The sequence below is a fragment of the Balaenoptera borealis genome (assembly GCF_965194805.1).
Source record: "Balaenoptera borealis genome assembly, chromosome: 8".
Lineage (NCBI taxonomy): Eukaryota > Metazoa > Chordata > Mammalia > Artiodactyla > Balaenopteridae > Balaenoptera > Balaenoptera borealis.
In genome coordinates this window covers 54,822,153-54,845,491 of record NC_138865.1, presented here as the reverse complement: position 1 = coordinate 54,845,491, position 23,339 = coordinate 54,822,153, and the positions used below count along the sequence as shown (strand labels likewise).

Below are 23,339 nucleotides of genomic sequence, written 5' to 3'. Positions count from 1 at the left end.
CTTCTCACATCCGGGCCCGACTGCCCTGAGCCAAGTATACTGTGAACTGACAGGTGAAGTCTTCACACGTCTTCCCTCTCCAACTTCCCACACCCCCATACCAGGGCTGCTCCCTCAAGCCACGTTGCTTCCTCCAGGCCCCCATTCCTTCCCACCGCCCCTTGGCCCAAATTGCACGCTCTGCTTTGGAATGCCCTGCGCTTTAGGCATCTCATTCATTAATGCCACAAAAGTTTCTTGTGTGTTGACCACAGGGCTGGTCCCAGATCCTCCTTCATTACGACGGAGCTCTGCCCTTAGCCTCCCGCACCCCAGGCCCCATCTAGGAATGCTATGACAACAGACTCTGAATGCAGTGTTGCGGAGGCCAAGGGCATCCTTCTAGAAGACGTTAGATTAGAAGGTAGTAACTCTAGAATGCTTCTTAATCTCAGCGTTTCACCAACCCGAAGGTGACTTTTATCCTGAGCTAGGATTATTGGCTGGGCTCATGTAAATGTGTTCTATGTGTCTCAGAAGATTACTGATGTCATTTTAGAAACTTTAACCCTTGCAATCCCATTCCATGCAGTCCTGAAAGGACCTCAGTTCTCTAAACAAGGATTTCACAAAGTGGAAACAGGTCACATTACTCATACACCCCCAATACATGCCCTGCCCCAAGCAAGCCTTTTCAAGTAAGGCAGGTGACAAAAGCCCTGTGGTCACTTCCTGCCTCAGGGATTGCCAACTCAAATTCATAAGCTTTTCAATAGCTGACTAAAGCCAAAATATATTTTATTTTAGAGTAACATTTAGAATCTCTGGAATACTACCAGGTAGGCAAATGAACTGAAACCTTAATTTCAAACAGAATCACAGCTCTAGATTCTGTATGGAACAGTTCGCCTCATCTAGTGCCTTGTCATCATGACCTTAATAATGCCAGACTGTTCCGGTGGGAAGTATCAATGAAGATATCAACAATTTCTTGTGAAGTGTTTTGCTATATCATCATACCATGAATTCCAAGTGGCTCACTCCAGCTGCAACCAGGAGGACACCCTGGAGTCAGCATTCCAGAATGTGATGGAATATCTTGAATGTCTAGCATAAATCTCAAATGCTCCACCCTGAACTGGCCGTCATATATTCAAATTAAATTTTTGAAGCTCGTAAAAGGCTTAGAAAAAAGAAAACTGACAGGGAAAATATTGTGACTGATTTTTTTAATGTTTGATTTGTCAGACTTACTAGGAAAAAAGAAAGGCGATTCTGATTCAGGCTTTAAAATGTCACTTTTTAAATGGTGGCTTGCTGAGTGACCTTTCTAAGTCAGCGTAACATCACCTCGGAAAGCATTAGCCTGTTGATTGGGGTGATAACTTATTGGGGAAACACAGGGTAGATAGGAGGAGGGAAGTGACAAGGCTGAGAAGTGATAGGTCTGTTGTACTATGTTAGGTACTATCTGATGAAGCAATGCAGAAAATTTTAGAAATAAAATGTATGTGTATTTATATATAAAACTATTATATGGATGGCCACATACTCTGCTATAACTGCATACAAATATTTAACAACACATAGGTATCTTTAGATGTACATATCTTTATATATATAGCTATGAATGACTGAAAGCAAATTATCAGGAATGTCCTGTCTCTCTTCTTCTTTAAACTGAATTCTGCTGAAATGATTCCAGACAAATGTCTAGTTTATTCCTGAAGATCTCCAGCAGATATAACATCCTCTTAGTATTTTTGAATGTTAATGTTGTCAGTCATTAAAGCTCCAGTGCTAAGGCACAGCCACTACAGTTTCACCATTTATCTATCAACTGTATGACCTTAGCAAGTCTTTTCACCCTTCTAAGCCTCAGTTTCCTTATCTGTAAAATGGGGATAAAAGCGGTGCTTGCCTCATGGAGTTGTTGAGAGGATTGAATGGGGCATGTCAAGATCCTAGCCTCAATACTTGGCTAATAATGTCACTCAGAGGATTTTTGCTACTGCTATTATGACTGGGAAGCAGGATGAAATGTCTGGATATTACATTAAATTAAATTAAATTTAATGATATTAAATTCATTGGACCAAATTAAAGATCCATTCATGATAAAAACTCTCAACAAAGTGAGTATAGAGGGAATGTACCTCAACGTAATAAAGGCCATATATGACAAGCCCACAGCTAACATCATACAAAATGGTGAAAAACTGAAAGCTTTTCCTCTAAGATCAAAAACAAGACAAGGATGTCCATTATATCTGGACACATGGTTACATGTGTCCCTGTCCCATGATAGTCTCCATGAGAGATCCTACACCCCACCTTGGAAGAGCCGCCAAGTAACCGTATGCCAGTCACTCCTCAAACTCCTGTTTTACTAGGTCTGTAGTTAGGGTTGTGTGGGTGGCAGTGGGAACATTGTCTTCCATGGATGTCACTCGTCATTAGGCATCTTGTTCTCTTTCTTTGTTCCAACCTCCCAAGCTGCTCTAGGTCACTAAAGAAATGAACCCGAATCAAAAGGAAACCAGCAAAGCCCTAGATGCAAGGCCCCAGAAGCACAGCAATTTACAGAATGCTGGATATTCAAACACGGCTCTGGGCCTGCCTTCCAAATACAGTCATCTCCTGTTGATTAGAATACAATGTGTGAAGGTCTTGGGGTCATTATTTTGGTCATCCTGCTCCCCTTCTGCTTTAAATTATCCTGTTTCAGCATTGGCGGCTGCGTAGCCGGGCGGCATCTTCCTAAGCATTTCAGCGATACTGGGAGCAGCCTCCGTACTTTGGCGGAGTTGCCCTCCTCAAGGGGCACAAACTTCTGAGTGCTTTCTCCAGACGGAGCGATGCCTGACGAGATGGGCAGCCCCAGACTTTCAACTGCCTGCCACGCAGCGAGTCGCCCCAGTCGCAGAGACCTCCCGCCAGCTGCCCTGTCTACACTTGCTCGCCGCCCACACGCCCACTCTGGCCTTGACAGTGTGATCTGTACACAGGTGTCCAGGAGGCGGTGGTGAGCTGCCTGAACAAACAGACACGGGAGCCCGCGGATGAGAACCTGTGCGTGACCAGCCGGCGGCCGCCCCGGCTCCTGAAATCCTGCAGTTTGGATCCCTGCCCGGCAAGGTAAGGGGCGCACTGGCCGCCCTGCTTCCCAGGAGCATGTTCAGAACGGGGTACGTCTGTCCGTGGGCAAGACCAGAACGCTTATTGTTACCCACTGTTTTGAAAACCAATTAGCATCAGTTCAAACTTTTAGTCAAATCCACTTGAATTTAATTGAAACCAGGGCTTTGGAATTCCAGCCCAGTGGTCACGCTCAGGGTCCAGAAGCTCATGCTCCGTGCACTGAAGCAGAGCCCCGTGGTGTGGCTGGTATGTGCACGGGCCCCACTGCTGCTTTCTCCTGGAGGGAATGTGAACTGACCACAGGCTTTATGGTCTCTGCCACCTTTCAGCCTGTGCCCCGAGCCCTTCCACCCTGGTAACAGATTGGCTTGTGGATTGCAGGAACTGAAGGATCTGGGTGGTATAATTGACCCACCATGAAATCTGTATGCACACAGCATGCAGATTCATTATAGCATGATCGGGGGTGTGCGTGTGTCATTCCACATGCATAAAATCAATTAGAGCATTTCATTGTTCAGCCCTGCCTGGGTCTCATTATTATCCAACCTTGAGTCTTAGCTCATCAATCCAATCACTGCTTCAGCCTACGTAATGTTATGGGGTCTTGAGAGACTTGCCTTCAGATACGTGTTTGGAGCAAGTCTCTGTAGAAGCTACACCATCTCATCTATGATTCTGGTTTCAAAGGGGAGACATTTAAAGAACCAAAGCCAGACTTTCAAGTCTGCTGATGGGCTGAAGAATGTTCCCGGATCATGTCCTACATATGGAGGGGTTTGCTGTTTCTGAAGGGTATTTCTTCTGTTTCTGCAAGGTATCATGTAAGAAGCAATGTGTTGCCTACAGGAATTAATGATAGTTTTCTGGTCAAGCTAATGCTGCTTGTCTTACTTCTCAGCCAACTAGATGCCTTTCTTGGGGACTTAGAGGATACAGACTGCAGGCCTCCTCGCATCATCTCAGGGCACCATCCCCCAGTGACACTCTCCTGCTCACCACCAGAGTTATTATTCTGTATATTGATCTGAAGGGTGGGCCTGCCTTCCCTCTTCAAATGCAGAAGTGAAGAGGGCCACTAGTGCCATATTCTCCAAGGCAACCAGAAAATCAATCAGCCACTGCTTGGAGCAGCACCCCACCCATGGGAGTAGCAGCCGGTAAAATAGAGTCAAGGGCTGGGCCAAGAAAAACCTAGATCCAGTGCATAGAATCCTGAGAAACCTCTTTTTCTATCCCTGTGCACGTCTCTATCCTGACCTCACTGTTTAGCAGTGAGTCTAAGACCTAGCTGCCTGGGCAAGGGATCCAAACCCCTCCATTTGACTGCAGTCTCCTTAATAGGAAGAAGCGGAAGGCATACAGCAGGGACAGCCTGCAAGGGCCTTGGCTAGCAGGTCAGGAAGCCTGGCCTCTCATCCTAGCTCGGCCACCCACTAGCTGTGTGGCATTGGGCAAGACGTCTGCCCCTTCTGTTTCCATATCTGCAAAATAAATTAGCTACACGAGATAATCTGAGGGCACCACGTCCTGCTCCAATAATCCCATAACTCTTCTTGGCTCTGTAGGCAGGAGCATTAGACTGCTGTTACTGCTGCTTTGTGCTGATGGTTGATATCATTTCTGTTCTGCTTATTTACCATCACTTTAAAAACAAGCATGACGGTCTTTGTAACCACATTCCAGTGGTGTAATGACATCCAAATGCTGTGATGAGCCGAGGCATGGCCGAGGAGTCAGAACCTGGGACAAACTGCACATCTTTTGGGACTTACAACCCCTAAACCCCTCCCTTCCTGGGGCAGCAGAAGGAATAGGACACTAGACGTTACTTCCCACCCTCCAAGTACTGATTACGGTTAAATTAGATAAGCTTAATTTACAACCTTTTGATTGTCTCCCGGACAAGGACTCTTGTTGGACTTAACGTTATTGCATCTGCTCCAGGTCAATTCACTGCTTTAATGTCCACCAGCGAACCGTCAGAGTGACAGGCTGGATGTCTTACTGGGCGCAGGCATGGTTTTCTTGGGCCAACTATACATAGCTGAGTGTTTGTAGCATGATGCTAATTGAAACAACAAAGCGGGCCAAAGTGGCCTGATATGACTCACTCTCTTTGCCTCCCATCCAAGAGCCAAAACAGAGTTTCATCTTAAAAATGAGAAGTGTATAGAGGTGCATCTCCTGTGGAATACTTCAGTCTGACATCACGGGAAAATCCCTCCTTCGGAATGTTGATGTCAGATGTGTATGAAAGAGAAAATGTATTTAGTAGGGGCATGGCAGTGCGTCATTTTCCCAAGCACCTTCTATTCATTTGGGACTAATTTAAATCTTTAATTCACAATTCTTACTGTGCGTGGATCAGTGTTACCTGCACATTTACAGCGCTCCCTGTATTCCCTGATGGGCTGCCAGTTTCTGTATACTGTCTTTTAGTTTCTTGGCTTGTGCTGATGTCCATGTGTTCAAAAAAAAAACAAAAACAAAAAAAAACCATAGCATTTTCTGTGGGATATACAGAAGTGATGATCTGAGTCTTGGTCACTGGGCTTATGTCTCTAAGAGGTGGCACTGGTTAAGAGAAGTAGCTTTTCCAGGAAGTTATTTGTCTTACTGAACACCAAAGGAAGCTGCTTTTCTTCTTGTGTGTGATCAGAGTTATCAGATCACACAGAGAATACCAAAGACGCTAGAGGGAACGTCCTATCTGGGCAATCTTTCTGAGATGAAACTCACCTTCTGATTTCCTCTGTGTGATTGACAGAGCTGGTATCAGAAGCACATGTCCAACTTTCACCAGGTTCAGGCAGATATATTCTCATGCCTGGCTATTCACAGCAGGAAGGCCGTGTTCTCAAACAGGAGGTATTTTGATTGTACCAAATTGTGTGTGCACATGGACTGCTTGCATTTTTTAGGACACGTAAAAAAATAGTAGTTGTCTATTGGAGAGGACTAGATTTTTTTAATGCAGATTTAATTTTTTATTAAAGTATAGTCAATTTACAATGTTATGTTAGTTTCAAGTGTATAGCAAAATGATTCAGTTTTATGTATATATAATATATATACACACACACACATACATATACGTATTCTTTTCCAGAGTCTTTTCCATTATAGGTTATTACAAGGTTTGAGTATAGTTCCCTGTGCTATACAGTAGGTCCTTGTTATTTATCTATTTTATATATAGTAGTGTGTATCTCTATTTTCTATATAGTAGTGTGTATATATTAATCCCAGACTCCCAATTTATCCCCGCCCCCCCATTCCTCCTTTGGTATCCATAAGTTTGTCTTCTATGTCTGTGAGTCTATTTCTGTTTTGTAAATAAGTTTGTGTGTATCGTTTTTTTAGATTCCACACATAGGTGATGTCATATGATATTTGTTTTTGGCTGACTTACTTCATTTAGTATGATAGTCTCTAGGTCCATCCATGTTGCTGCAAATAGCATCATTTCATTCTTTTATATGGCAAGTAACATTCCATTGTATATATGTACCACATCTTCTTTATCCATTCATCTGTCAGTGGACATTTAGGTCGCTTCCATGTCTTGGCTATCATAAATAGTCCTGCTATGAACATTGGGGTGTATCTATCTTTTTGAATTAGAGTTTTCTCCAGATGTATGCCCAGGAGTGGGATTGTTGGATCATATGGTAATTGTATTTTTAGTTTTTTTAAGGAACCTCCAGACTGTTCTCCATAGTGGCTGCACCAATTTACATTCCCACCAACAGTGTAGGCGGGTTCCCTTTTCTCTACACCCTCTCCAATATTTATTATTTGTAGACTTTATAATGGTGGCCATTCTGACTGGTGTGAGGTGGTACCTCACTGTAGTTTTGGTTTGCATTTTATAATGTGTGATATTGACCATCTTTTCATGTGCCTGTTGGCCATCTGTATGGAATAGGACTAGATTTTAAAGCCCTCGCTCTCAGCTTTATGTCTTAATCCTCCGCTCTATCCACCTAGCACCTAGCATAATGTCTGACACGAAGTAGGTGCTTATTAAGTGCTTATTGAATAAATGAGTATAAGGACTAGGGTTAAATTTTGTCCATAGCAATGCTTAGACCCTAATAAGTGCGCTCTCTCCCCTCCATCCTTCTTATCCTGTCTCTCCCACCCAACAGATGGTGCTGAAAATGTTATTATTAGAGTCTTTTCTTTAAGGCTTTACGTATTAATTTAAAACATAAATAGCCTTAAGGTAAATAACCCTTTATGTTAGCAGCCGTGTATGACAAAGTATCCTCAGAGTAAGAATGTGAAGACAAGCTTTTATCAGAGGGGAGAGTAGACACCCAGGGAGGGGTTTGATTGTCGGGAGCATTGGAAGGTAGTACAGCGAGGCCAGGTATTAACCCCTTAACAACCTGGCCTACAATTGGCCGGAAGAAATTAGGACCATTTTTGCTTATGAGCTGACAATTGTGAGAATTTTGCATCCAAGTTGATAGCAAAGAAGGTATCAGTACAAGGAAGAAAAATTATTTTAGGTGCCTTTACCACCCTCTGAGTAATCTGCGTCTAGAAGCCCCCCAACCCTGCCCACCTTCACTGGTGGGTTAGATCCATGTAACGGAAGAAATAGCCAAAAAGGAGCTAAGATCAGTCATTAGGAAAGTGGTCAGCCTCTGTTCCTAATTTAAAAACTAAGTATTAGAGTTCTACAAGTGATACATGAATATTCTCATTCTTTGACACTCAAGCACAGCAGAAGTCGTGAAGAAAGAAAGGCACATTCTCCCCTTTCACCACCACGCTCTACAGCTCCACGCCCTTGTTCTCCCCACAGAAAATCACGGTTAATGGTTCGGTACTTTTCCAGACCTTTTTCCATGCATTTGTATACATACATGAACATATACAGATGTATAAGATTTTCTTCCCTTTGTAAATGAGATCGTATTATGTATATTGTTTGGCAACTTGATTTTTCCCTTAATAACATGCACTAAACATCTTCCCCATCCCTGAGACCACCAAAATAAAAACCTGCAGGTAGATTAAGACCTGTGTTCAAATCCTGCTCCGTCACATTTAGCTATGTGACCTTCAAGAGTTCATACACCTTTTCGGATCCTCAGATTCTTCATCTCTAAAATAGGATCATAGTAGACACTTAGAAAAATTAATTCTCTTCTCCTTCCCCTTTCATTTTTGGTGAGAAATATTTTTAGTTTGTATTCAGGACTTAAATTTGATTCAATTTTCTCTTTTATTCAACTACGTCTTAATAATTAAGCTTTACTGACCATCTCCCTGGTTTATAATAGCTATGACATGAGCAGCCAAGGAAAGCCAGAAAGCACTCCCTTAAAAGAAAAAAAAAAAAAGGAGTCTGACTGTTATTAATTATAAACATTTGATAGCTCGGCCAGCGTGTGTTGAAAAGATTTGGTAAACGTACGTGGAGGAGGGGAAAGAAGTACGCAATGAAAGCCAGATGGCTGAAAATGAAGGAAATTCCAGGCAATTTCTGCAGCTTTGTTCTAACATACTTTTTAAACTAAACTTTTATTTCTCTGCAACAGAGAACAGCTGAGTGGTGCAGAATAGATAAACAGTGAAGGAGGGGGGAAAGAAGCCCATAATTCCAGGAATAGTACTTGGCTTCTGCCCCCCACCCCAATCGCATTCCCTTTTCTCTGACCTAGGGTGGTTCCTAGGACCAGCAAGAACTATAAAAGAAGTTTGAGGATCCCTATCTGAAACGAGAAAGTTAAGGAAAAACATCTTAAAGATCACAGAGTCTCCTCTTTAAAAGCAAACTGCAGAATGCCTATTTTATTGTACACTAACAAAATCCATGCAGACTAGCAGCAAATGATTTCCAATTCCTAATTTTCTTTTATATTAGCCTAAAATGGCCACAGCACAAGGTGCTGCCCTTTTACACAACCATGTTTTAATTTACTTGATGGAGCTTTCAAAGCTTTACAGGAACCGACCCCTTTGACAACTTGTTTTAAGGGTTAGTGTTTCAACATGCTCTCTAAATATTGGTTTATCTTTTGCTGGGTTCCCAAAGTTTCCATATGCTGCCTTTTGGCTCTGTCCATGCTAACTTTTAAGTGCTCAAAGCAAAAGCACACCAAAGCTCACTGACGTCCACAGAAATTGAGTCCAGATTTGGAGGCCATGTTCAGACGTCCTTAGAAATCTACTACTACTACTATTGTCATCCTCTTTGGTAAATCCAGATGCATAATTATACTGTCTCTCTCTTTTCTTCCACCGATGGACAAGTTACAACAGAAGAACCTGCCAAGACCTGTTCCTTAACAACTGGGCCTGATTGGCTCAGTGGCAGCCTCTGCTATTTCTCTACCCAGGAATGTGCTGGCCTAGTGATCAGAATTGTCCCCAGCAGCATTTTGACATCAACAAGGGTAAACATCACGTGTATGCTTGCCTTGGGGCTTAAATCTTCATTTCTCCTAATGAGAGCCCTCTCCATATTTACACATCACCTGTTATATCAACCACAGACCTCTGTGAAACGAGCTTTGCTGGTATTAGAAGTTACAAGCATAGGTTTAGCTGTTGCATGAATCTGGGGTAAAAATCAAGGGACTGGATCTACCGTCTCATCATGTCACCTGATGAGGGAAGCTTTCCTTGTTTCTTAACATCGATGTGGTTGGACAGCCTTTTAGACCGCATACTTCTGCCTGGACTGTGGCAAAGTCGTTATACAAACCATTGACTGAAATTAACCTTCTGCACAACAAAAAATACGGCAGAAAGTGTTTTACATCTCAATTCAGTAAAACATAAAAATGCACTGGGCATCTTCATGCACAGCAGTCTGCTTGTATTTGGTCCTCAGAAATGACTAGAAGACAAAACCTGTTCTAACGGAGTTACCAGTTACTGGAAGAAGATTTCAAGACAGTAACTTCTTTGAGTGAGGCAAGCACAAAGTTCTGTGGGAGCGTGAGGCTGAGGGGAAGGCTTCCTGGTGGAGGTGATGACTGTGCTGAGTCATAACGCATAAGCAGGAGTTACCCAGGTGAAGAAGGGAGAGAAGAGATGTTACAGGCAGAAAGAAAAACATGGGCACAAAGGAAAGGACAAGAAATGGAAGCTAGTGTTAGGGGGTGGGTAGGGGCCAGCTCCAGGATAGCCCAGTACGCTAAGTTAAGCTGTTTGGACTTTACGTCCTATAGGCAATGGAGAGCCATTAAGGGGAGTTAAACAGGGGAGTGGAACAGTCAGATTTGCTTGGAGAAAGATGACTCTGGCTGCTCATCCAACAGAGCTGAAGTAGTAACAGTGGCTAGCTTTTATTGTCTTATAGGCATCTGCTCTTTTTCTCATGCAATGTCGCAAATAAGTAGTGTGCTCTGTGTATTCTACACCATTCTATTTTCATTGAAATTAATAAAGACCTCTTATCCTAGGTATGTTAGCATTTTGTATGCCTCCACATTCAACCCAGTATGATGCGGACTCAGCCCACCCACCCGGCAGGAGGATAGAGCTCCAAGGAAGGGTATCACAAAGGAAGGAATGAGAGGTGCAGCTCGGTGATCCCTGAGGCCCTTCAAGTTCTGACATTTTGTGGTTCCTTGAAGGTTATGATAATTATCCACAGAACTGAAGCTTTTCAAGAAAGAAAGAAAAGGTGAATTATATTAGGAAAATACCTTGAGTCAAATTGAAGTCCCCAAGACAAAGCACCTCTATAAGTCACAAAACAGGAACTGGCTTTAACTATAAATTAAGAAGCCGTGAGAAGTCTACAGGGGACAAGACTTATATTTCCATAAGAAAAATGTAGGTGAGAGCATTCAGGCAGCAAGGATGGCGAAACACTGAAATGATGAACAGTTTTAGAATACCTTAATGTTGTTTGTCCATATGTAAAAGGATACAAAATGTTCTTCATCCCTGGATTTAGAATTTTACAGTGCTCCTTACTATAATGCCTTCTAACTAGAACTTCTCTTCATTCAACCTCCATTGAACAAATATTTATTGAACGACTACTTTGTGCCGGGCATTGTGCTAGGGATACAGGGGTAAACAAACCCACCTTGTTCCCTGAAACAGGTAAAGCCAGAGTTTGGGGAATGGTCCTGGAGAAGCCATTACATTTTTTAAATCTTGGGTACTACCCTCCTAAGTATAGTTATTAAACTAAACAACCTCCTGCATTCCTCACTGCTCTAAGAGCTGACATATCTGTACCAGTCATCAATCCCATTGCTCATAAGCACCATGGGGATGGAAATATCACCACCAGATAGCTTTCTGCTATGGGTATGGTGATGAAACATTGGAGTTTTACAGTTCACAAACCTTCTAGCTTACAAATCTATCAGCAGAAGTAGAGTGGAGACTCCCAAAGTAAATCTTGTCTACTATATATATATATATATATATATATTTTTTGCCTTTCCCTATAATCCAGTGTTTCTAATGTACTGAAGTAACGATTTAAAGGCAAGCAATGATTCAGCCAAAGCTTTGAAATGAGAATTATTGCTGCCTAAGTGTACCCGATACCTTCTTTGGAAATTTTGAAAGAAGGCCTTGCGCAATTTGAGATGAAGAGCTTTTCTATGACCTCAGAGTTAGAAATCTCCTCTGTTGCTGTGTTTCTTAAACTTGGAAAACAAAGAAGTAGGGGAAAGACTGGAGAAAGAGATAGAGACAAAGAGATGTTTAGGCAACATAAAAATGAGGGAGTGAAAAAGAGAATGCTCTGATTTGTGCCCAGTAACTTGGGGGAATACCGTTCAGAAACAGTTCATCGTTCTGGAAATATTATTCCCATCATGGCACCAGTCCAAGGTCAGGAATTTCTTGGGTTATCTGCCATACTTACAGAAAGATCTGTTACAAAGCAGAGTCCAGCTAACTACTACGTTTCCTGTGGTGAATCAGTGTTCTTCCTTTATTCTTGTCTTTACCATTTCTTTTTTTCTTCATCATTGTGCCTAATTATCTCTACCAGGACTGCAAGGAATTTTGTTTGGTGTTTGTGTTAGTGACATAAAAAGGCCTAGAGTGATTGTCACTGGATTAACACAGCTTCCAGACCCACCAGATGCCCACTGCTTTTGCACGGGGCTCCTAGGGGTTTTTTTGTGTGTGTGAAGTTTGAAAGTATTCTGTTTTTAAAATTTTTATTGGAGCATAGTTGATTTACAACATTGTGTTAGTTTTAGGTGTACAGCAGAGTGAATCAGTTATAGATATACACATATCCACACTTTTTTTAGATTCTTTTCCCATATAGGCCATTATAGCGTATTGAGTGGGGCTTCTAGTTTTACTGGTGGAGTGACTATCCAAGGGACCTAGACAGACACGAACACAGGCGATTGGCTCTACGTTAGAACCGTGGAAGGTGGTACATTCTCTGTCACGTACGGCTGTCGACTCTGGTTCCCAAGTGGATAGACACAACCGCCTTTTCTGGCTGGCCACTATTCGTGTCATTCAAAGAGCCACAAAGGACCCTCCACCCAGGTTGCATAGAACTTGACACTTATTCCACTATTAGCAATGGTGGTAAACACCAAACCCACGGTTTGCTTTGATGGTGTGCGTGCCTCTGGTAGTTCATTATCATCTTAGCATGATTTTTTTTTTATCAGACACCATATTTTTCCTAATAGGAATCTGGGCAATACTTGGGGTGACTTCAGGATAAGAACCAAAGGAGACTTGGCATTGCCAGAGCTAAATAATAAATGGGAATCGGGAGAAGGCCTGGAATTAGGGAGAAATCGTGGGTTTTCAGGTCAGATAGATCTTGGCTCCTTTATTTGCTTTGTGGCGTTGGGTTGGCTCCTTTAACCTCTCTAAGACTCAGTTGTCCTCAACTGTAAAACAGATATAATTGTCTGAACCAAGGGAAGGAGGGGTTGTAAGGATGGTCACATTCATAAAACACTCAGCCAGTTCCTACCTCATATAGTAGATGCTCAAAAAAATAAGGGTTTGCCATCCCTCTTAGTTCCCTATTCAGGAACATATATGATATATAAAGACCTTCATGTTTATTTCGTAGTCATTGCAGTTTATTCCTTCATTTTCTTAACCACCTATTGTGGGAGCAGAGTAATGGGGAGGGCGTGGATAGAACCGAGCTTCAAGGCAGCCTTCTGTACAGCCTTTGCCCCATCTCTTGGGCAGTTCTAGAACAGAAAGCAGAGCAGCTGGTGCTCGTGCGTTCCATCACTCCTGCAAAAGGTACCAGTTGTTGGGATATTCCGTTTTGTTTTAACACCTAATCCAATAAGGTGTGTTTTTTAAGAACAGCAATGAACTGATGAAGTGGGAGCAAAGAGGTCAGAGTCCAAATATTCCTAAAAAGTTAATATCCTGTGTGACATGATTGAAGGAAATAAGGCCCGTGGGCAAGTGAGACATGAGTCCTGGAAATGAGCAGCTGTGTCCTGATGGTTGGAAAAGCCTGTGAGAAGTCAGGGAGAAATCAGAAAGCTTACATAAATAGTGTTATTCCTACCCAGTTGTCTCCTCAAATACTTGTGGGAGAGAGAAGGAAAGAAAAGATGAAGTAAAATCCAGCCCAGGGTACAGACAAGTTAAGGGCGTCTTGCCCCTACCTCCTCGCACATCTTCATGGGCCATCTTTGAGCAAGGTAGGGTTTCCCTAATAGCTTCCATTTATTAGCAGTTTACAGTATGCCGGGCACTGTGTTCATCTCTTTCCATACATTATTTTGTTTAATCTTCCCCACAGCTTTATGAGGATTTACTATTCCTGTTGTAACTTTACAGCTGACGAAACTGGGTCTTTAGAGGGATCGTATAACTAGCCAGCGGCAGGTTCATATTTGGAACAAAGTATGTTTAATTCCAAAGTTGTTACTAAAGAGCTTATGCTTCACTCTTTGCCTCTATTAATGATGTTTACACATCCTCCATTTCTCCATCCCTCCCTCCATCTAATCCCTCCATCCCTTCCTCCCTCCTTCCACCCATCCCTTTATCCACCCATCCCCTATCCTATTCTAGGCACTAAGCTCTAGGTATGGGAATTACCACAGTGAAAAGAACCAGTCCTCCTAGCCCCATAGTAGTTTATAGCCTAGTGAAGATCACAGAGGGAAATTTACAGGCTCTTCTTTCTTTATCTCCAGCAGTTAGCTTTCATCTCATACCTCAATTGCCAAGGGTAGAACTAGACTCTTGGTAAAAGCTAATTCTTAAGGGATAGTGAAAAACTCTTTTGAACATACACATCTCAGGGCAAAACCAAATATAGAGGAAATGAACCATGCTAAAAGAAAAATCAAATAGACCTAAAGTGGATTTCTTAAAATCCAGCACTGAGTCATTAGGTAAAGCACTCAGTTCCTAAGAAAACATTTTTATAAAGAAATACTAAGTCATCCAGAGAGATGCAGCCTGGGCTTATGAATCTGGAAGACATTGGTGGCTACCTTGGAGCTTTGCATCTTTGCTCTGCCACTGCTAACAACCACTGGCTTAGTTTATGCTTCGCTGATGGCTTGTTTGTGTTGTAAATTACCAACACCATTACTCTGTTACACACACACACACACACACACACACACACACACACACTTCTCTTTCCCCAGGGTCCCCCATGCGACCCTGGGTCCCTACCTCCTTTTCCGTGCCACTCTCTTCTCTGGGAACCTCTTTCCTAGTACCTCTTTCTTCTCTCCCCCAGAGACTTAATCCTAATCACCTTGCCCTCTTACTATCCAAATTCCCAGATGACCTTTCTCTACCACTTGTGCCAGGACCCCAATTCTTTCAGCTCTTTTTCTCCCTGCCCACACCCGGGCCACCAATTCATTTAGTTCAACTCACCTAACAGTTAGGAAAACAGAACTACCTAAGCTAATTCACACTAAGGTATGAGTGACTGATCCCCATGCCTTCATTCTAGCCTTAAGAGCACGGGCTTGGGAATCGTACAGATCTGGGATTCTACTCGCTCACTGGCCTTGAGCAGATGGTTTAACTTTTCAGAGCTTCAAGTCCTCTGTCTTTAACCCTTGGATAATTGTTGTGCGGATATGTACGTTGAGTGCTTGACATAGCACCTAGCACACATGAAGCACTCAGTGAATAGTGATAGGTATTGGCTGCGTCGTTTGTGTGTGTTTTTTTAAATATGTATCTCTGTAAGAAGTTGTGCCTGGGTTGGAGGATGTGGGTGGATTTGTATGTGCTTTAAGGAACTGGGGCTCCCAACTTTTTTCCTTAAGGAAGGAGAGAGAAACTCTGTTACAAAGGGAAGGGGCTGTCCAGTCTAAGCCGAGAATACCTGACCCTTGACTATATCTCATTCAATAAGCTCTAGCCCCCAGGGAGAGGGAGCATTTTCTGCTGGTTAAGGGAAAATCCAGCTCAATTCAGCACACACTTATTAAATTCTTGCTGTGTTGCAGGCCCCGAAGAAACACACAAGTCTGGGACATAGACCCTGGGGCCAGGTACTAACAGCTAATTGGGAGGTCAGTACACAAATAGATCATGACGATGCACAATCACAATGGCCATAGCAGAGGTGTGGATGACTGTCTTCTGGGAACACTGAGATGAGTCACCTAATCCAAATCAGGGAGGGTGACCCAGAGGAGGTGATCACTGAGCTCAGTGAGTCTCTTGTTCTTATAGATGTCAAAGTATTTTTTCCTAAAATTCTAATCAAACATATTATTGATATACTACTTAGATAGTGCCCCTAAAGTCCCAATCCAGGTTTTTCAGAAGCCCTTGGGACAGCTTTGTGTCCTGCTTTCTGTCCCCTTTCAGTCTTCCAGATGAGCCTGAAACTGCTTGATTCCCCTGTATTATAAGAGCATTTCTGGTTGCTCTCAATTAATTAACAGGAAGCTGACGTATTTATGTCCCATAATGATGTAATGCAATAACAACTCTACCGACTGTTTAAAATAGGTCAGATTATTTTCTACCAGCTTTGTTGGAGTTTTGTCCCTGTGAGTGACACAAGAACTTGAGACTCGATCATTTATCTGTAACTTCCCTGTCCTCTCCAAGGTACCATGCTGCCCTCAGACAGTTCTGATGGCTCAAGAGATGCAAAAGAGGGACCGAGAACGTAGAGCAATGTATTTGTGTTGCATCTTCAGGCAGTGGTAGAAAACTCTGAAAAACAGAAGGATCACTAATATCCTGCCATCTCCTTCAGCTGCAAACTCAGGGTCAAGAGCTCTTAGATTACACAGTTTTGCAAAGTTTTCCGAGTTCTGTGTAACTTGGCGTTATGTAAATACAAGATACTGAATTATTACTCTCTCTTTATTTCATCTTTTAAGCCACCTCTTCATCTCTTGCCCTGTGAGATACTCCAGGGGGTTGGTTTTCAGGGCGCCACTATCTAATCAGTCCTCCAGATACTTGCTTATTGTGCAGATGTCATTGCAAGATTGGCTTAGTGCACAGAAACAGCAACATCACAGAGAAATCTCAGTTTGGGAACTGACACACAACCTGTCTTGAGGTTTAAGGAGTAAACAAAAAGGAGATGTATGCCCTGGCCTTGGCAAAACCCCACATGCCAGACACGGGTTCCTCCTTTATTCAAATCAAACGTATGTGGGAGGACTCTGTAGATTGCTGAATACATCCGGGATGCTCTTTGAGAAATTGAATTAAAGTTCTCAATAATAGAAAATGAAGCTTATGCATCACTGACGCATTTACTGGGAAATTTCCCGGAATTAACCAAACCTCTGTGGGTGGTCTGTCGCCCATCCCACCCCCACCTCCACTCCCACCCAAGGACCACACTTTAACTGCCTCAACTCCTTCTGCAGACGAGCAAGCTGGCAAAAATCAAAGACTGCAATGCCCAGAACTTGTACAATTTTAGCTTCATCAAGCTATGGAAAAATCACAGAAGGAAACTGTTATAAGCAAGGTATTTATTGATGTAAAATCCACCACAACTAGACAGATACCATTTATCAATGCTCTTTTTGTGAGGAAAGTGATGCCAGAATTATGGTGTGGGAGAGAAGCTGATAATGGAGCCAGATCTTCCTCACAAGACGCTCCCCACTGTCAAGCTCGATTTTGTGGCTTTTCCTTTTTGGCACTCATGGTAGGCTGTTTGTTTGCAACCGGGGGCAGACAGTAAGATAAGAGTTTGGGGGCCGGGAAAGCTTCCATTTTTCTCCTACGTTACCTGCTGGGCGCTTCCACGGGCCTTCTGAAGGCCCATCCCAGGCACACCTAGAAACGCCTTCTGTGGAAATGGGCACTGTCACGCACTTCATCTTTCATTTAATGGAGGTTGACGATATAACTGACCCATGGTGGAGTGAAGTGAAACCACCTGTGGGCTGGATTGACCTCCCCTTGATCTAGAAAAGAAAAGTGCCGTTTTCCAGCTCACCCCTGCAGGCTTAACTTCGCCAGGAGGGTCGTTGGGCAGAACAAGGTTGGCACAGTGTAGACTACTTTTCACCACACATGGTCTTGCTGCAGCTGCATATTTAGGTCTAGAAAGTGGGCCCATGGATTGTATTCCTTTCTCTTGACACACAGAAAGGTAGTGCGTTGAAATCTTATATGCTTGGTCATGACATCTTGGTGCATCTTTTCATCCTCAGATGTGTAAAATTCCCTGTCCATTGTGTCTCTGAGCATAGGCAAACTCTAAATGTCAGCCTATCCAAACATTTATGCCAGTCCCATAATTGTTTCAGCGTTTGCTATTTATTGCATTTGGGAGCCCCAAATCCTCCTCTCTGGACAGACCAGTGTCTGAAATGGATGGGTTTTTTGAATATCAAATGCACCCGTTTGTTCATAAAGAACTCTCTCTTCCTGAAAAGCCAGTTTAAACAATGAAGCACAAGGTGGGTTTCCAGTCCAAATTGCTGTGCCCAGGTCCACGGCAGATAATGCTGATGGACCAAGAGGCTTTATTGTGAGTGCACCGTCCTCAAGAATCATTGGGAATCCTTGTTTGTTGTGGACAGTTTTGCCAACCAGTTACTGGAAGCTGGACTCTTTCGCTTCCAGGGACTGAGGCATCATGGTCACATGAAGAGCTTGGTGGCCATCAAATTCTCATCACTCCCCAGTCGCCTCTATCAGTAGTATCAGTACCAAAAGATGGCAGGGCTTCATTCTTTACACTCTAAAAAGCCAGAAAGTGGTGAGGAGTTTGGCTGACAGACTTGTCTAGAAGCTACACATTTGACAAATGAGTCTCCCTCAGTGACTGGGGTTGTAGAATCCCAGAATGTAATATGCCTTCATCTTATCTGCGAAGGAAGACAGGTCAGAGGTGACTTGCCCAAGTAGCCATGGCTAGCAGAGCTCAAACTAAAAGCCTGAAAAGTAACGCTTCCCAACTTCGAGCTCAGTGTTTATCATAAACAGGTGGGCTCCAGAAACTCGTATAGTGAGTTAGAATGTAGGATCTAGAGCCAGACTTCCTAAGTTCAAATCCTGATTCTGCAACTTACCAGTTATGTATACTTGAGCGAGTCACTTAACCCCTGTCTGTCCTTGGTTCCTTGTCCATAAGGTAAGGATGAAATAATACCTACCTCAGTGGGGTTCTGTGCACATTAGTGAGTTAATGTATGTAAGGCACTTATTAGAGGACCTGGTTATAGGCCCTGTGTAAGAGTTTTCCAGTGCTAAAACTGCACTAAGAGGTGGAATCAGGTGACAGTGTAGGGGACCCAGATGGTCGAAGGTGGCCCTAACGTACTCTTTACTAGGATAAGAAAGGATTTTCTCACCAAACTATGAAAGAAGTTTTTATTCTTTCTCTCTACCTTATGAACACTATAGAAATGAATTGAGTAGTTTATGTACAGCTAAGGAGATACCAGTTACCTCAGATAGAAATCTTTTATCCTTTCCAAAGATAGCATATCAATCCATGAGAAAAGTATTCCTCCCCCTTTGAGAATGAAGAGTAGAGGGTATGGAGTCAAGTGGGACATGAAAGGAAAAGAGAGAAAATTCATAGAACATGAGGGTTTTTCTAGTAACTTATGAATGAATGATAGTCCAGAATTAGGAACTCAGTTGACCTCCACGTGGCATGGGATGGAAATCCTCTCCACAGTTTTTTGGAAGTCATATGGCTTCCACTGTTCTTACTCAGAATTTAGTTACCAGGTTGCCCCACTGTTTCCATTTTTTTAACTAGAAAAATATACAATGTGTTCTGAGGATCAGAGGGCAGCTAGAAAGTTCTCTGTGGCCTGGGGAATGTTGAGCTGCATGAAACCAAACTGTTACTTATTGTAAGTGTGGGATAAAGCAAGCACAAGTGAATACCAAAATAGTTGCTCTGATTCGGGTATAGTAATAGCAGTCATTTCAAGGAACCACAAATAGGCAAAAAAAAAAAAAAAAAGAAGACCCATTCTTCCTACTGGCCTCTCTTGTGCAAGAGAAATAATACTATAACAACAGTGACAACAATAATAATGATGACAGCTACCATGTGGTATTTTGCTCCCAGCACCTTTGCAAGGTAGAAGGTAAGAACACAGTCAAAACTCTGGAGACCACTTAGGATTGAATCCTGGATCTCTACTGACTAGCTGTGTGACCTTGGTCACATTACTTCATTAACCCATATATAAAAGGACATAATCATAGTCTGTCTATCTTAGGTTGCCATGAGGATCAATGAGTAAGTACATGTGAAGTTCTTAAACAGTACCGTGTACATAACAAGCATCCAGTAACTACTGGAAGCTATTATCGCAGTTGCTGTCCCATTTTACAGATAAAGAAATTGACGTTCAAAGTGGGTAACTTGCCCAAAGTTAGAAAGCGCAGGTGGAAGTAGATTCCATCCCTGATTTGTTGGAATCCAAAGTTCTGGGTCAGTCTGACTCTCTGACATCATGCACACATGTCTCCTGCTTGATGAACATCACTCAGGGATTCAGGGCAATTCATCAGCACTATTCAGATGCAAGCGTGCTTAAACATAGTGCTCCAGGGATAAAAGTGCTAGCAATAAATAAGCATCATGGATAATCAAGAACAAATGAGGGATTTAATAAGCCAAAATAAATCCTAATATGAGGGTTTCAATTTAGTCAGACTTCAGTCTGATAATAATCCTGAGATAACAAAACATCAAAGAGTAAAACGTACATTCTACTTGAAGAGATCTTTGAACCTCACTTGAAAAATAACTTTAGGTCATTTGCATGTGGTCAAATATGAAAACATTTGTGCACGGCCTTCCTCTTTCTCCTCAAGAAGACACCCCTCAGGGCTAGAGAGTACACGGGCTGCTGCTTTCTGCATCCTGTGGGTACAACATCTGTGTGAATAGAAACATTCTTGGTTGGCAAAGAGCAGGTGTTGCCTATAGCCGTGTGTGTGCGTGTGTGCATGCGCGCACGTGTGTGTGTGTGTGTGTGTGTGTGTCTCGGCACTGATGGAATTCATCACACCCAGCATCCATAGTTAGCTGCTTCCTCTCCTGACTCCTCACGTATCAAACCCTGGAGACTGAGACAGAGACATCTCTCCAGGGGAAACAGCTCTCTCTTTTGTTTTCCTCTGCTAAACCAGGGTTGAAATGAATTTCTGGTCTGATTAAACATGGCGGAGGGCCTGCTTAAAGCCCCATGTCACCGTGTGCCATGGGCCTGTTGGGATTCACACCAAATCCCGGCACCCCTCGGGATGGACAGAAAGGGGTCGTGCTGGGCATCTAGTTGTCAGCTGATGGGACGTGTGCTACCCAGCACTGTCCTGGGGGCTGTGGGTTTGAACTGTAGTGAGCTTAAGTCATCTTGGTCATTGGGGGTTTGGCTGCCTTACCCACCATAACTACATCGAGGAAAACAGAGGGGGGTGAGAACCAGAATTTTCCAGGTATTTACTAGGCTTTCTACTCAATATTCTTTCCAGCCCTGAGCATGGAAATAGATAAACTGGAATTCCCCAAATGCAACTTACAACTCACTCTGCCTGGAATACTCTCTCTTTACTTCTGCCTTTGCCTGGCCACCTCTTACTCACCCTTCAAGACTCAGCCCAGGCATCACTGACTCCAGGAAGCCTTCCATGACTATCACTTCCCTTTTGACTCCCAGTCTGTGTTTTCGTGCTTCCCTACACCTCATGCTTACCTGTCTCACAGACTAAATTGTGAGCCCCATGGGAGTAGGGTCTGTGTTTCTCTCCTTTACCATTCTGTCCCTTCATGTAGAGCCTGGCCACATAAAGGGCTCAGTAAACACTAGTTGAATGAATAAATAAATGAATAGCACTTATTACAGTATCTTGTAGTTGTCTCCAAAAGCCCTTAAGATCAAGAATTTTTTTTTTTAAATCTCTGTATCCCCATCATTCAGCATAACACTTGGTACCTAGTAGGTTTTTATCCAATGAATGCATGGCTATAGGCACACATATGTATATGAATGGCCAAATACGTGGGTGGAAGAAAAAATTTAGTCTACAAGACTGTGAAAGCCATTATGATGAAAGGAAAGAGGCAGAATCTTGCAGGAGATTATATCAATAGAAGCAGATCTGTGGATCCTGACATAAAGGCCTGAACTTCCCAGGCATTTCACTTGGAGAGAAAGCCATGAATATAAATGTTCAGAAAGGTTTCCATTTACAACATAAATAAATGGATTAAAAACTGCTCAAGAGAACTAACTTGAGGGAGTGTGTTGGCTTGCTAGGGCTGCCATAATGAAGTACCATAAACTGGGTGTCTTAGAACAGCAGATATTTATTCTCTCACAGTTCTGAAGGCTAAAAGTCTTTAAATCATCTGAGCAGGGCCATGCTGTCTCTGAAATCTGTAGGGGAAGGATCCTTCCTTGCCTCTTCCCAGTTTCAGCTGGTTTTTCAGCAATCTTTGGTGATCGTTGGCTTGTAGATGCCTCTCTCTAATCCCCCATCTTACTGTGGTCACTTTCCCTGTCTGTCTCCTTTTTCTAAAGACACCAGTCATAATGGATTAGGACCTCATTTTAACTTGATTATCTCTAGAAAGACCCTATTTCCAAATATGGTCACATTCTGAGGTGCTGGGAGTTCGGACTTCAGCATATCTTTTGGGGAGGACATTATCAACCCATAACAGGAAGAAACTCTTAGGCTTGTAGGGTTTAAGTGAGAAATGCCCCCTGCAAATCAACAAAGAGATAGCAATCTTTATGGCCTGATTTGATGGATGCCAAACAATGCTCTGAACTCCAAAATACTTGATCCTACATCTTAAAAGCCTTATATTCTACTTGGGATGATAACTGGAGAAAAACATTTAGACAAATAGAATTATGTCAAATAAGATACTCTAGCCTTGGCTTGGAACAGCTACACAGTCAGTGTTATAGAATCTAAACAAGGGCCAAATGACAGTAAATCTAATAGGATTGTAAAGAGGGTGCAGTCGATACGAGCTAGGATGGTGAGGGAGACCCTCCCCGAGGAAGGACTTGAATCAGACCTGGAGCTGGGAATATGGAGAGCATTCCAGGAAGGAAAAGTTGGAAGCAAATTCACAGATGTGAAAAAGAAAAATGGTGTGTTGGGAAGCCAGCAAACGGTGAAGCCTGGAGAAGCGCATCTCTGTTTGGGGGATTTAATTCTGGAAGCGGAAGGGAGTCCGTTTAGTGCTAGACCTTCAGTGTGAGGATGCTCATCAATTAAGATCAAAGAGAAAACTGTTATAATAACCACAAGAGGGTGTTAGAGGGAGAAAAAGAAAAATGCCAGGTGACACTCGTGTTTGTGATCGAAGCGGTTCCTTCTGTGATCTTGACCACAAGGAGGACGACCCTGTGACGGTTTTTGTTTTGTTTTTGTTTTTTTGTGAGTCAAGTTTTATTTGGGGCAAAATGAGGACTATAGCCTGGGAGACAGCATTTCAGATAGTTCTGAGAAAATGCTCCAATAAGGTAGGGGGGAAGGTCAGTATATATGTGATTTTTGTGAAGGGGGAGTCCATACAATCAAGCACATATTTTTTTGCAGAAGTTTTCTGCTAGTCATGAGGAGCAGTCATCACCATGAAGGATTTTAATGCTTTTCTAGATATGAAGAGATAACAAGAATTGGGTTCATAGAATCAGCTCCTGGAAGTATCTAACTATCTGAAGACCTGTTCTGCCAGTTTTTCCCAGCCTGTGACTATTTTTAATAGGAAATTTCCACCTAGAATTCTAAGCAAGCCAACTAAAATCTCAGACTTC

At 42.8% G+C, this 23,339-nt stretch overlaps 1 protein-coding gene across 3 annotated transcripts in view; it reads left to right on the top strand.

Annotated features, from left to right (window-relative positions):
- The window catches only part of ADAMTSL1 (ADAMTS like 1), a 470,823-nt gene that overhangs the window by 247,753 nt on the left and 199,731 nt on the right, over window positions 1–23,339 (top strand). For all 3 annotated transcript variants that reach the window (XM_082401580.1, XM_082401578.1, XM_082401579.1), the window contains one exon: window positions 2,988–3,117. In XM_082401580.1, the coding sequence (XP_082257706.1) occupies window positions 2,988–3,117 (130 nt within the window). The remainder of the gene's footprint in view (window positions 1–2,987; window positions 3,118–23,339) is intronic.